The following is a 13609-nucleotide window of genomic DNA, read 5'->3' as shown; positions in this document are numbered from 1 at the left end:
AGTGGCATCACCGCGCCGTGAGTCGGTGCGGTGCTCTCTTTTGCACACTCTGCGTGGTTTTTTGTTAGTTTTTTATGCTGACCGCAAAGATACCTTTTCTATCCTCAGTCTGTGTAGTAAGGTCTGGCCTCCTTTGCTGAAACCTATTTCATTCCTGTGTTTATGATTTCCATCTTAACTCACAGTCAATATGTGTGGGGGGCTGCCTATTTCTTTGGGGAATTTCTCTGAGGCAAGGTAGGCTGTATTTTCTATCTTTAGGGGTAGTTAGCTCTTAGGCTGTGAAGAGGCGTCTAGGCAGAGTCAGGAATGCTCCACGGCTATTTCTAGTTGTTGTGATAGGATTAGGGTTTGCTGTCAGCAAAGCTCCCACTTCCCAGAGCTCGTCCTGTATTACTAGTTTGCTCATCTGGTCATTTCTAGTGCTCCTAACCACCAGTTCAATCATAACAGCCCACCAGCCTTGATACCGTTCTTCCATTGTTTTAATGTCCTGATGAAAACGTTCCCCTTGTTCCTCGTTCACATCCCAAGGTTCTCTGGAAAATAGTCCAAATGGCTGTGTAAATAGTGAATCTTGATACTCATTCTACATCCAAGATTTTGCAGACTCATTAGTAGCTCTTCCACAATCTCTTCATATTTGTTTGCTTTCTTATTCCCTAGAAAATTCTGCACCAGATTACAAAATGCATTCCAAGCTCTTTCTTCTGTCTCATTCATTGATGTGATAAAATTTGGGTCTCTCATAAGTGTTCTTATTTGAGGTCCATCAAATATTCCAGCCTTTTTCTTCTCTTCACTAAGACCAGGAAAAGTTGAACATATATAGTTAAAGCATTCTCCACTGTAATTGAGAGCTTTGATGAACTGCTTCATCAATCCAAGTTTTATGTGTAAGGGAGGAAAGACAATGTTCTTCCTATCCACTAGAGGATCATGGATGACATTCTTATCGCCAGATGCCAAACTCTGTCGCTGAGGCTATTCAGTTTTCACCCAATGCTCTGCTGTAGCTCTACTGTTCCAGTAGCACAGAAAACAAGGGTGTTATCATAACAAATGGGAATTATGCATGTTCAAAGAAAACAAAGATATTCTCACATTTATTGGGAGACTAAATGAAAACTAAATTTACCTTAGTGAACAGTATAAGCCGGCACATTTCATACACTACTTATATTTATCATGGAATTCTGGAAAATGGGCTATATACGTGTAGCGCAAAAACGTGATGTGATAGAGAAATTATAAGATCAGATTTGAATTCAGCACCCTAAAATTAGTCTAAAACTGTTCTTAAAGTCCATGCCAGAATTTTTTTTTTTGTAGACCAGTGTAATATGACTTTACATATTTTAGTGCCTGAATAGTGCTGCATCTTTGTGTTTACTTCATCTGCACCTTCTCATTTGCTTCACTTGTTAAAAGGTGCTCTCTTTTTCTTATGCACTATTTATGTTTATGATTGCAGACAAGTCTCTGTCACTTCTTTGATTATTAAAACAACACTCAATGGTAACATTTTAGCAGGTTTTAAATTAAAAAGTGCAAATTCTTAATTTGATCATTCTATTTAAATGCTGAATGCCTTATTTTAGAACCCCTCTAATTGATATCACACTTCCCCTACAGTATGTCTGGGCTTGTGCTAGTATTTTTATTTCTATAAAATGTTTTATCCTGGTACAAACAAAGTTCAAGTTTTATTTAAATTATAATTTAATAAGGAATATATGATAAAATAATTATATGTACCTGCTTATCCTATCTACCTATTGCAGATCATTCTGGAACACTGGATAATGGAGAACAATTAAATGCATTGAAAAGCGGTTTTGCACTTATTGGAGGTAAAATATAAATGTTTAAAATATGTAATTCTTCAAACTATTAGTTTATAAAAAAAATGTGAAAAAAGGGTCATTGGATTCAGGTGTAAATATATACAGTTATATGCAGAGAGAAAATGCTTAAAAGAGTTCTCCAGAAATTGAAAAAAAATAGATAACTACAAGAAATGTTATAAATATATTCCAAAAAAACTTTACTTAGTAAATCAGATTTATTTTGTCTAAGGAGCTGATCACAATAGTATACTAAATGACTGCTTTCTTGATATACATATGAAAACCTAACTTACGGCAGTATAAACTGGACCGAGATCAGATCGCATTGCACGTACTGGCCGGCACCTCTTCCAACCCGAGTGTGACAGCTTTATATACAGTTGTGTGAAAAAGTGTTTGCCCCTTCCTGATTTCATATTATTTTGCATATTTGTCACACTTAGGCTACGTTCACATTTGCGTTGTGCGCCGCAGCGTCGGCGCCGCAGCGCACAACGCAAACAAAAACGCGGCAAAACGCACGCTAAAACGCTGCGTTTTGCGCCGCATGCGTCATTTTTGGCCGAAAGTTGGACGCAAAAAAAATGCAACTTGATGCGTTTCTTGCTTCCAACGCTTGCGGCCATGCGGCGCTAAACGCAGCACAACGCATGTCCATGCGCCCCCATGTTAAATATAGGGGCGCATGACGCATGCGGCGCCGCTGCGGCGCCCGACGCTGCGGCGCTGACCGCAAATGTGAACGTAGCCTTAGGCTGGTTTCACACTTGCGTTTTTGTCTGCAGCGTTTTTTGCACAAAAAACGCATGCGGTTTTTTCCCCTATACTTAACATTGAAAACGCATGCGGTTTTTTTGTACGCGTTTGGTCGCGTTTTCAAACGCATGCGTTTTTTTCTGCATGCGTTCTTTTTCAAAAATGCAACCTGTAGTATTTTTTTGCGCGTTTTTTTTGCCGCGAAAAAACGCATGCGTTTTTTCGCGGCAAAAAAATGCATTGCTGTCTATGTAAACGCATGCGTTTTTAAGCACATGCGTTTGTTTGCGTTAAAAACGCATGTGTTTTTATAGAAAAAACCCAGAAAACAGACTGAAAAGCCACCCACCACCATCAAGGTGATAAAGGGATCCAAACCCTAACCCTAACTCTACCCCTAACCTCACCCCTAACTGTTTAATGAACCTTTTTGTGACAGTCATAGTGCCACGTATTTAAGTGCCACGTATCACTTATTTTAGTGCCACGTATTTCAATGCCACGTATTTCAGTGCCACGTATCACGTATTTCAGTACCACGTATTCAGTGCCACGTATTTCAGTGCCACGTACCACGTATTCAGTGCCACGTACCACGTATTTCAGTGCCACGTATTTCAGTGCCACGTATCACGTATTTCAGTACCACGTATTCAGTGCCACGTATTTCAGTGCCACGTACCACGTATTTCAGTGCCACGTATTTCAGTGCCACGTATCACGTATTTCAGTACCACGTATTCAGTGCCACGTATTTCAGTGCCACGTATCACGTATTTCAGTACCACGTATTCAGTGCCATGTATTTCAGTGCCACGTATCACGTATTTCAGTACCACATATTCAGTGCCACGTATTTCAGTGCCACGTACCACGTATTCAGTGCCACGTACCACGTATTTCAGTGCCACGTATTTCAGTGCCACGTATCACGTATTTCAGTGCCACGTATTTCAGTGCCACGTATTTCAGTGCCACGTATTTCAGTGCCACGTATTTCAGTTACGTTTAGGGGTTAGGGGTAGGGTTAGGGTGACCAGGACATTCTTCTAATAAAAAGCTACCCCTAACCCTAACTAATTCTACTATTAGTGGATTTTCTAGTTGATTTTTTCATGGGAAAAAAAAAAAACGCATGCGTCTAAAAAACGCGGCGTTTTGCCGCGATTACATGCGTTTTTTCACCACATGCGTTTTTTCAAAAACGCATGCAGATCAAAACGCAAGTGTGAAACCAGCCTTAAATGTTTCAAATCACCAAACAAATTTAAATATTAGACAAAGGTAACACAAGTAAATGCAAAATCGAGTTTTTAAATGAAGGTCTTTATTATTAAGGGAAAAAGAAATCCAAACCTTCAAGGGCCTGTGTGAAAAGGTGATTGCCCCCTAATCTTAATAATTGGTTGAGACACTCTTAGGCCATGTGCACACTTTCAGTATTTTTCGCATTTATTTCGAATTTTTTCGCTATAGAAATGTGATAAAAAAGTTAAAAAACGCAAAAAAAACGCTTACATATGCCTCCCATTATTTTCAGTGTATTCCGCATATCTTGTGCAAATGTTGCTTTTTTTTCCGCGAAAAAATCGCATCACGGAAAAAAAAAGCAACATGTTCATTAAATTTGCGGAATTGCGAGGATTCCGCACAACTAGGAATGCATTGATCTGCTTACTTTCCTCATGTGGCTATGCCCACCATGCGGGAAGTAAGCAGATCATGTGCGGTTGGTACCCAGGGTGGAGGAGAGGAGACTCTCCTCCATGGACTGGGCACAGTATAGTTGGTAAAAAAAAAAGAATTAAAATAAAAAACAGTCATATACTCACCTTCGATGGCCCCCGCAGTCTTACCGCCTCTCAGGTGCACGCTGCTGCTTCGGTTCCTATAGCTGGTGTGTGTGAAGAACCTGCGATGACGTCGCGGTCAGATGACCGCAATGAAGTCGCGGTCACGTGACCGCGACGTCATCGAAGGTCCTGCACACACCATCTATAGGAACGGACGCCGCTGAGGAGATCGGCTGTCTGCAGAAGGTGAGTATAACCATTTTTTTTATTTTATTTTTTTTTTTTACATTCTATCTTTTACTATTGATGCTGCATAGGCTATATCTATAGTAAAAAGTTGGTCACACCTGTCAAACACTATGTTTGACAAGTGTGACCAACCTGTCAATCAGTTTTCCAAGAGATGCTACAGATCGCTTGGAAAACTGTAGCATTCTGCAAGCTAACTACGCTTGCAAAATGCTAAAAAAACGCGAAAAAAACGGGAAAAAAATGCAAAAAGAAACGTGGATTTCTTGCAGAAAATTTCCGGTTTTCTTCAGGAAATTTCTGCAAGAAATCCTGACGTGTGCACATACCCTTAGAAGCAACAACTGCAATCAAAAATTTGCAATAACTGGCAATGTATCTTTTACAATGCTCTGGAAGAATTTTGACCCACTCAACTTTGCAGAATTGCTGTATTTCAGCCACATTGGTGGGTTTCTAAGAATGAACCGCCTTTTTAAGGTCATGCCACAGCATCAGATTACGGTTAGTATTTTGACTAGGCAAAAAGTCTTAATTTTTTTTCTTAAGTCATTCAGAGTATTACCGCTGCTGTGCCCGATCTCCCGGTTAGTGATGGAGCCTCCGACTCCGCTTCTGGGTCCTGGCGTGCTGTCCTCACTCGACCCTGCGGCTCTGCTTCCAGGTTCCGACGTGCTGTTCTCACTCGGCCCTGCGGCTCTGCTTCTGAGTCCCAGCACGCTGTCCTCACTTGGCCCCACTGTGATCCTCCTCAACTTCCGTCTCTCGCTCTGCAGGAAGATCACGGCATCTGCGCATGTGCCCTGGGATTCTTAGAGGGCGTATGTGCACCTCTGCAGTTCCTTTTGCCCTCGGATGCCCAGACCTGTAAATCCCCTACAGCCAGTCCGGGTAAGGCGCACAATATTTCAGGCAGCCTCCTCCTCCAGGAGGTGCCTGGTTGTCATATAGCCTTCCGCTAGTGTCACAGGCTGGTACTTGCTTCCTCATGCTCCGTGCCCTGCATGCTTGTGCTCTGTACGCTGCCCTGTACATCGCTCAGCACGCTCGTACCCCGTGCGCTGTCTTGCCAGTACCCTGCACTTTTGTTACACTGTGAGCTGCACTGATCCCATATTCCTCTTCCCTCTAACATTCTCTCTCTCTACAGTTACCTCCCGCCTCAGTGCTCCAACAATCCTGTTCAGATGTCCACCTCTAGTGTCCACTGCTCTTGGTACTACCTCCCCGGTTCCTGTACTACTGTCCACCATCCTCCCATTGTTTCTCCCTACTTCTCGCCCCACTTACTATCTTACTATCTCGCCACCCCTCTTGGTATCAACCACTGTGGTCTAGTGACCTCTGGGTTTGCCCCTGACAGTCCCTATATAGGGGTCGGTCTTCACTAGGTCAGCTCACGTGGGTTAGGTCTGTTCCATGGTCCAGAGGGTCCACTCTAGGTACTTGTCCCCAAGTGGCATCACAGTACAACCGGCCATGGACCCCACCGGTCCCGCTTTTCCACCCAGAAGGAAGTGGCTCACTTGCGCGATAATCAGCAGCGCACTATGATGTTTATGCAGACTATGGAGTCTCACCTGACTTCTTTACAGGCTGCTGACCCAGTAAATGTGGCCCAGCTTGGGGGCCTCCAGCAGGAGCTTTCTGAGCAGTGAGACACAGGCTCGCATGCTGAACTATATGGCTTCTGTAGATGACCGTCTGTATAACTTGCAGTCCGCTGCTGTGGCCTCTGCTCAAGTAGCTTCCCAAGACCCCAGCACGGTTCCCCTGCTTCACCCACCTCCTTGTCTCGGCAAGCCTCCCAGGTTTAGTGGGGATCCCAAACTTTGCAGTGGGTTCCTGCACCAGTGCCACCTCCACTTTGAGCTTCTTCCCCTGCAGTATCCTACCGACCAGTCAAAAGTGGCTTTTATAGAGTCCCACCTGGAGAGGGAGGCTTTTGCTTGAGTCAATCCCCTGTGGGAGCACGATAATCCCATAGTCTCCCAGTTGGCGGTCTTCCTGGAGACCTTTTGCAGGGTTTTCAATTAACCTGGGTGGTTGGCCTCTATGACTGTGTCCCTCTTCCACCTTCTTCAGGGCTCCCTGTCGGGAGGCCAATATGCCATTCGCTTTTGCACACTGGCCACCGAATTGGGATGGAATAAAGAGGCTCTAGTCAGTGCTTTCTGGCATGGACTGTTGGGCCGGATAAAGGATGAGCTCACCGGATGGGATATGCCAACCTTCCTAGAGGACCTAATCTCCCTGGCCACATGCATCGACATGCGTTTCCAGGAGCGATCCCGCAAATCAGTTAGAGAAAGGAGATCTATTCATACAATGTGTCCAGTCCACAGGTCTGCTAGTCCACGATCTTTGGTGTCCCCTTCTGCATCCGCACCTGAACCGATGCAAGTGGATTGGGTCAAGATGGTGGAGTAGCGCCATAGAGAAAGACTTGTTCAAGGTCTCTCTTTTTACTGCAGAAGCACCTCCCACTTGCTGTGGGCCTGTCCAGAGAGGCTGGGAAACTCCTCTGCCTAGGACAGGTAAGAGAGGCCTCCTTAGGTGTTCCTGATTCCTCTCTACCCCTGACCCTGTCTGTACAATTATTTTTCAATGAGAAATGGTTTTCTGAGTTTGCCTATGTGGATTCAGCATGGCGAGCAGTTTTGTAAGTCTTGAGGCAGTTTGGAGGCTTTAAATTTGAGTTCTCACCCTCGAAAGTGCACGTCTGATTGCATCTGTGGATGGGAGACCTTTGCAAGAGGCCATCACCATGGTAACTGAAGAGGTAGAACTATGGATTGGGGTTCTACATCGTGAAAGGATTGCCTTGCACGTACTGCCAAACCTCTCCCATGTTGTTACTCGGGTTACCTTGGCTCAGGGCCCATGAGCCTACCCTCAACTGGTGCTCGGGAGACATGCTCCTTTGGGTACACAGTTGCCAGAAACGGTGCCTACAGTCTGTTCATCCAGTCGTCTCTCCACAATCTACCTCAGTTCCCTATGAATTACCTCAGCCCTATTGGTCCTTTGTAGATGTCTTTAATAAGAAAGAGGCCGAGAACCTTCCTCCGCATTGTCCCTACGATTGCCCGATTGAGCTCATTCCCAGTTCCACACCACCTAGAGGTAGGATCTATCCATTGTCCCCTGCGGAGACCCAAGCCATGTCCAAATATGTCCAGGAGAATTTGGCCACAGTAGGAGCGGGATTTTTCTTCATCAAGAAGAAAGATGGCTCTCTTTGTCCTTGCATAGACTAGTGGCATCACACAGAGGTGGCAGAGGTGGACTTGCTGGTGTGTTTTGGATTATTGTCTTACTGCATAGCGCAAGTGCGCTTCAGCCTGAGGTCACAAACAGATGGCCAGACTTTCTCCTTCAGGATTTTTTGGTAGACAGCAGAATTCATGGTTCCATTTACTACAGCTAGTCTTCCAGGTCCTGAAGTGGCAAAACAGCCCCAGACCACTGCACTACCACCATCATACTTTACTGTTGATGTAATGTTCCTTTTCTGAAATGCTGTATCACATCTACGCCAGATTTAATGGGACAAACACCTTCCAAAAAGTTCAACTTTTGTCTTGTCGGTCCACAAAGTATTCTCCCAAAAGTCTTGATGCTTATCAAGATGTTTTCTGGCAAAACTGAGATGAACCTTTATGTTCTTATTGCTCAGCAGTGGTTTTCATCTTGTAACTCTGCCATGCAGGCCATTTTTGTCCAATCTCTTTCTTGTGGTAGAATCATAAACAATCATGTTATCTGAGGCCTGCAGTTCTTTGGATGTTGTTGTGGGTCTTTTGTGACCTGGGGATTTATTATCTGGGGATTTATTATGATGGAATATAGGCTGAACTGGATGGACAAATGTATTTTTTCGGCCTTACTAACTATGTAACTATGTAACCTCTTAAATGAGTTGTCGCTGCTCTCTTGGGGTAATTTTGGTTGGCTAGCCACTCCTAGGAACGTTCATCACTGTTCCGTGGATGACTCTCACTGTGGTTCGCTGGAGTCCCAAAGCTTTAGAAATGGTTTTATAAACTTTTCCAGACCGATAGATCTCAGTTATTTTGTTTCTCATTTGTTTCAGAATTTCTTTGGATTGTGGCATGATGTCTAACTTTTGAGGATCTTTTGGACTACTTTGCTTTGTCAGTCAGATCCTATTTAAGTGATTTCTTGATTGTGAACAGGTGTGGCAGTAATCAGGCCTGCGGGTGGCTGATGAATTTGAGCTCAGCTTCCCAAAGATGTGATAAAAAAACTGTTAATTTATGTTTTAAGGTGAGCAATCACTTTTTCACATGGGGCCCTTTTGGTTTGTATGTGACCTGTAGATAACCTATACCAAGTAATGTCAAGATAACTGCAGTTCACAGCATGTTCACAACATTTAGAAACAGTACCGATTCTGGTCTATGCAGTCTTTTCTTATGTCAGTACCCTTGGTATCTGGAGTATTGCATTAGAATATTCACTGGCAGCATATCTTCCTGAACATGAAGGGGGCAGAGTTTCTAATGCACATACTCACTGGCTTCTGACCTATTAACATTGACATATTTCAAGTAGTGCGAAAAAGATGGCACACATTTTAAGATTCTAGGCTTTCTTAGTCAATATGAATATGATTTGGTAATTAGAGGTATTTGGTAATGTATTTACTATTTTTTGTTTTTCTATTCATCAGGAACCTCTTTAACTAATGTTTAGTTGTTACAATGCTGATGCTCACCTTTTTAACCATATGGTAGTGAACCATATTTTTGGGGCTGACTTCTGAAATTGTGAGAATGAATGAAAAATACATCATGCCAGACTGGCTTGGACTGATACGTAAGAACAGATGAATCCCCCGGTGGGCCCCCAAACCCTTTCTGGGCAATAATCTGCACAATATACTTCATTCTCTATGTACAGACAAAAGCAACATCTCATCTTTTATTTATTAAACTACTCAGTTTACAGTTATATAGAAGCATAGTTAAATATGTGAATGAGGATCAGGTAATAGCATAACAGTGGCGCCTCCCAGAGACAATATTACTAGTGGGCTCTTGGCACTCAAGTCCGACTCTGATGTCAGATATTAATATGTTTTGAAATATTCTAATGTTTTTCTTGCAAAGCATACTTGCAGATTAGACTTTGTGGAAGAACTGAGATCCTTGCCATTGTCTAGAATACAGGTCACATTTTTGGTTTTCAGAAATGATGTTATAATGGGGCTTACTATTTTTATTAGTCTTGTCACCTAGAGACTTGTCAATCATGGTTTTGCATGTGTAATTATCTCTTAAAACAAATTCCAGGAACCACTAATTTTACACATCTATGATGCACTCAGCCTCCAGACTATTACTATGAGATCAATAGACATGCCTTTTGGAATACCCTTTAGATAGCCTAATGGACAAAAATCCATATGATTTGACTTTTTTCTGAAGTCAATATGAATGGATTTTCACTCTAATTGTATTTATTTTAAGAAAATGTATGTTTTCTGTAACCCTGTGCAAAAGAAAAAGTGTTAAAAATAACATTTTGTCATAAGTGGAAACAAGCTTATTTTTTTTATTAGGCATCGGTGTACACATTACTTTTTTGTCCTAATGATATTTCCTCTCTGATTTTCTTGAGATTTATCATAAGGAATTTGTCTGGATCCATAGCACAATTTGTATTAAAGGTAACACATATTAGTATACACACACATAGATGTCATATATTTCAAAGATATTTTACATGTTTAGATACTGACATTGATATAATTGATTTTTAGTCTTTCTGACAAGGTAGAATACATTAAGTATTGTTTTAGCACATAGGCATCACATTTCTAGCTTGTAAATTCCTGCACTGAAAACTATGATAATGAGGTCTCATGCACATCGCAATTTTACGAATGCGCAAAACATAATAATAGAATTCTATGGATCTACAGTGTACCTCTGCTTGTCTCGCATGAAAGCTTTGTTTCTAGAGAACAATATTGTATATAATGTAGCTCAATAATATAGTACTATTAGGAATATGCTACTATATTGCATCACTGCTTATAGCATTCACTTTTAGTGGACTTGCAAAGGACATCTTATGCTCTGTTCACATAATGTTCATAGAAAAAAATTGCTTCAGCTTCCAAAAAAGTCCAAAAATGTATTGAATCATCGATAAAAACCAAATAAGGCAGAACAATATTCACACAATCATGTGTAGTAGCTACGTGTTTCAAACACACTGAGGTGCTCTTTCTCAAAGCTTTGGACTTTTTTAGAAGCTGGAGCGATTTTTTCTATTTATATTATGCGTGAGACTACATGGGTTCTGTGCTTCCTCACACCACATGCCACAATCAGGTGAGCTGGTTTGTTTTTCATACTTCACATAATGTTCATGGCTTCCATTTATCATGTAACCAAAGTTGTATACAGGAGAAGAGCGAATCTGTTAAAATTCAAATCAGCCAAATTGCGCAGTTTTTCCAGGAAATTTAATTCGCAGGAAAGTTATTCTCAGCAGATTGCATGTCATTATTATTGCAAATACTAGGATTTCATCAGCTCACCCAACCAGACATATTAGAGTCCAATTCTCAATAGACATGTGCAGAGCACGGATCACCACCAAGTTCCTGAATGGAGGAGATGAAAATAGAATAAAATCTTGTCCTTTATTAGTGCATCACAAAAGCAAGCTGACGCGTTTCAGGTCATGATGTCTTAGCATGTTTTGTGACCTTGCACATTCAAACTCCATCAAGCCACCGTTTTGATGAATCCACATGGAAGTGAATTACATAAAAAGTCATTTTGTTAAATGTGAATTTTTGTAATATTCGAGAATTCCGTCTAAATATGGTCATTCATCACTAATGTATGCATTAAACAAATAGCTTTGCTCGATGCCCAAATTCCCATCAATCAAAGCCATTTTTACACCACAGCGATATGATATAGTAAATACAGTCACAGAAGCTTCAATAGACATGATAGGTAAGATGTGGAGAAGGCCAGTCATTTGCAACATTTTCTTAAAAGGAGCACAGAAATAACACCATGCATTGTTCTCTCTTCTTTAGAAATGTATTATACTATAACCAATTCAGTGTTTTCCCAACCATCATATGTTCCCACCTCTCATTTCTCTTAATACTGTTCCTTTCAGTGTAAAGTGACTGGATGCTCAGTGCTCCACTAACTGATTGGAATCTACTGTATAGGAAAAAGAATCGTCCAGCACTCTCCCGTTGAAATATATCAAATTTTCTCTATGTTCCACTGTGGTGTACATAAAAGTGATGTTTCAGTCAAAATTACCATTTTCAAACATACACCTTGAGGGTATGTGCACACGTCCGGATTTCTTGCAGAAATTTCCTGAAGAAAACCGGAAATTTTCTGCAAGAAATCCGCAATTTTTTTTTGCGGTTTTTTTTTTGCGTTTTTTTCGCGTTTTTTTAGCATTCTGCAAGCGTAATTAGCTTGCAGAATGCTAAAGTTTTCCAAGTGATCTGTAGCATCGCTTGGAAAACTGACTGACAGGTTGGTCACACTTGTCAAACATAGCGTTTGACAAGTGTGACCAACTTTTTACTATAGATGCTGCTTTTGCAGCATCTATAGTAAAAGATAGAATGTTTAAAAATAATTAAAAAAATAAAAAAAATGCTTATACTCACCCGCAGACAGCTGATCTCCTCACCGGCGTCCGTTCCGTACAGATGGTGTGTGCGCGCAGGACCTTCCATGACGTCGCGGTCACGTGAGCGGTCACATGACCGGTCTTGACCAATCACAAGACAGTGATGTCATCGGCAGGTCCTTCACCGCACACCAGCTACAGGAACTGAAGCGGCAGCATGCAGCTGAGAGGCGGGAAGACATCGAAGGTGAGTATAGGACTATTTTTTATTTTAATTCTTATTTTTTTACCACTTATATGGTGCCCAGTCCGTGGAGGAGAGTCTCCTCTCCTCCACCCTGGGTACCAACCGCACATAATCTGCTTACTTCCCGCATGGTGTGCACAGCCCCGTGCGGGAAGTAAGCAGATCAATGGACTCCTAGGTGTGCGGAATCCCCTGCAATTCCGCATTTTAATGAACATGTTGCTTTTTTTTCCGCGATGCGATTTTTTTGCGGAAAAAAAGGCTACATTTGCACAAAAAATGCGGAATACACTGAAAATAATGGGAGGCATATGTAAGCGTTTTTTTCGCGTTTTTTTCGCGTTTTTATCATGTTTTTATAGCGAAAAAACGTGAAAAAAACGCGAAAAATACTGAACGTGTGCACATGGCCTTAGAGTAGTACCACGGTATCACGGCACGTACTGGGCCATGCAAGTGGTCATACTCTAAGGCAGAGGTCCCCAACCTTTCTGACCTTGAGAGCCACATCCAGCTATGAAAGAGAGTCATGAGCCACATTCAGCTCTGAGAGAGGGTCGCGAGCCACAACCAGCTCCTTCCCCACTCACAGTAGTGACACCGAGAGCCTCCATTACCGGTATAATGACAACCAAAGCTTTTCCACTGAAATCCCACCAAGGCAGTATGCCAAGCTCCACGGTTTCATATCTCACCCCCATTCAGATCTGCTCTTCTGTACGGGCTACACGCAAAAGTCACTATTTAGAGATCTGCTTTTAATAGTTATTTACACCTGGTGCTAATGCACCAAGCTGGCAGGCAGCCGTGAGCCACACATCAGGAGCTCGCGAGCCACATGTGGCTCCCGAGCTACAGGTTGGGGACCCCTGCTCTAAGGGTATGTGCACAAGTTGCGGATTTGCCTGCGGATCCGCAGCAGATACACAGCAGTTTTCCATCAGGTTTACAGTACCATGTAAACCTATCGAAAACCAAATCCGCAGTGCCCATGGTGCGGAAAATACCGCGCCGAAACACTGTGTTGTATTTTCTGTAGCATGTCAATTCTTTGTGCAGATTCC

General features: G+C 42.3%; 1 protein-coding gene across 1 annotated transcript in view; it reads left to right on the top strand.

Moving 5' to 3' along the window:
• LOC143818487 (contactin-associated protein-like 4) overlaps nucleotides 1–13609 on the top strand; it is a 696988-nt gene that overhangs the window by 665296 nt on the left and 18083 nt on the right. Inside the window, exon 23 of the mRNA XM_077299784.1 lies at nucleotides 1785–1853. Coding sequence (XP_077155899.1) covers nucleotides 1785–1853 — 69 coding nt within the window. The remainder of the gene's footprint in view (nucleotides 1–1784; nucleotides 1854–13609) is intronic.

Source organism: Ranitomeya variabilis, chromosome 1 (assembly GCF_051348905.1).
Source record: "Ranitomeya variabilis isolate aRanVar5 chromosome 1, aRanVar5.hap1, whole genome shotgun sequence".
Taxonomy (NCBI): domain Eukaryota; kingdom Metazoa; phylum Chordata; class Amphibia; order Anura; family Dendrobatidae; genus Ranitomeya; species Ranitomeya variabilis.
The sequence above is the reverse complement of the archived record's forward strand: the minus strand, read 5'-3'. Positions and strand labels throughout refer to the sequence as shown.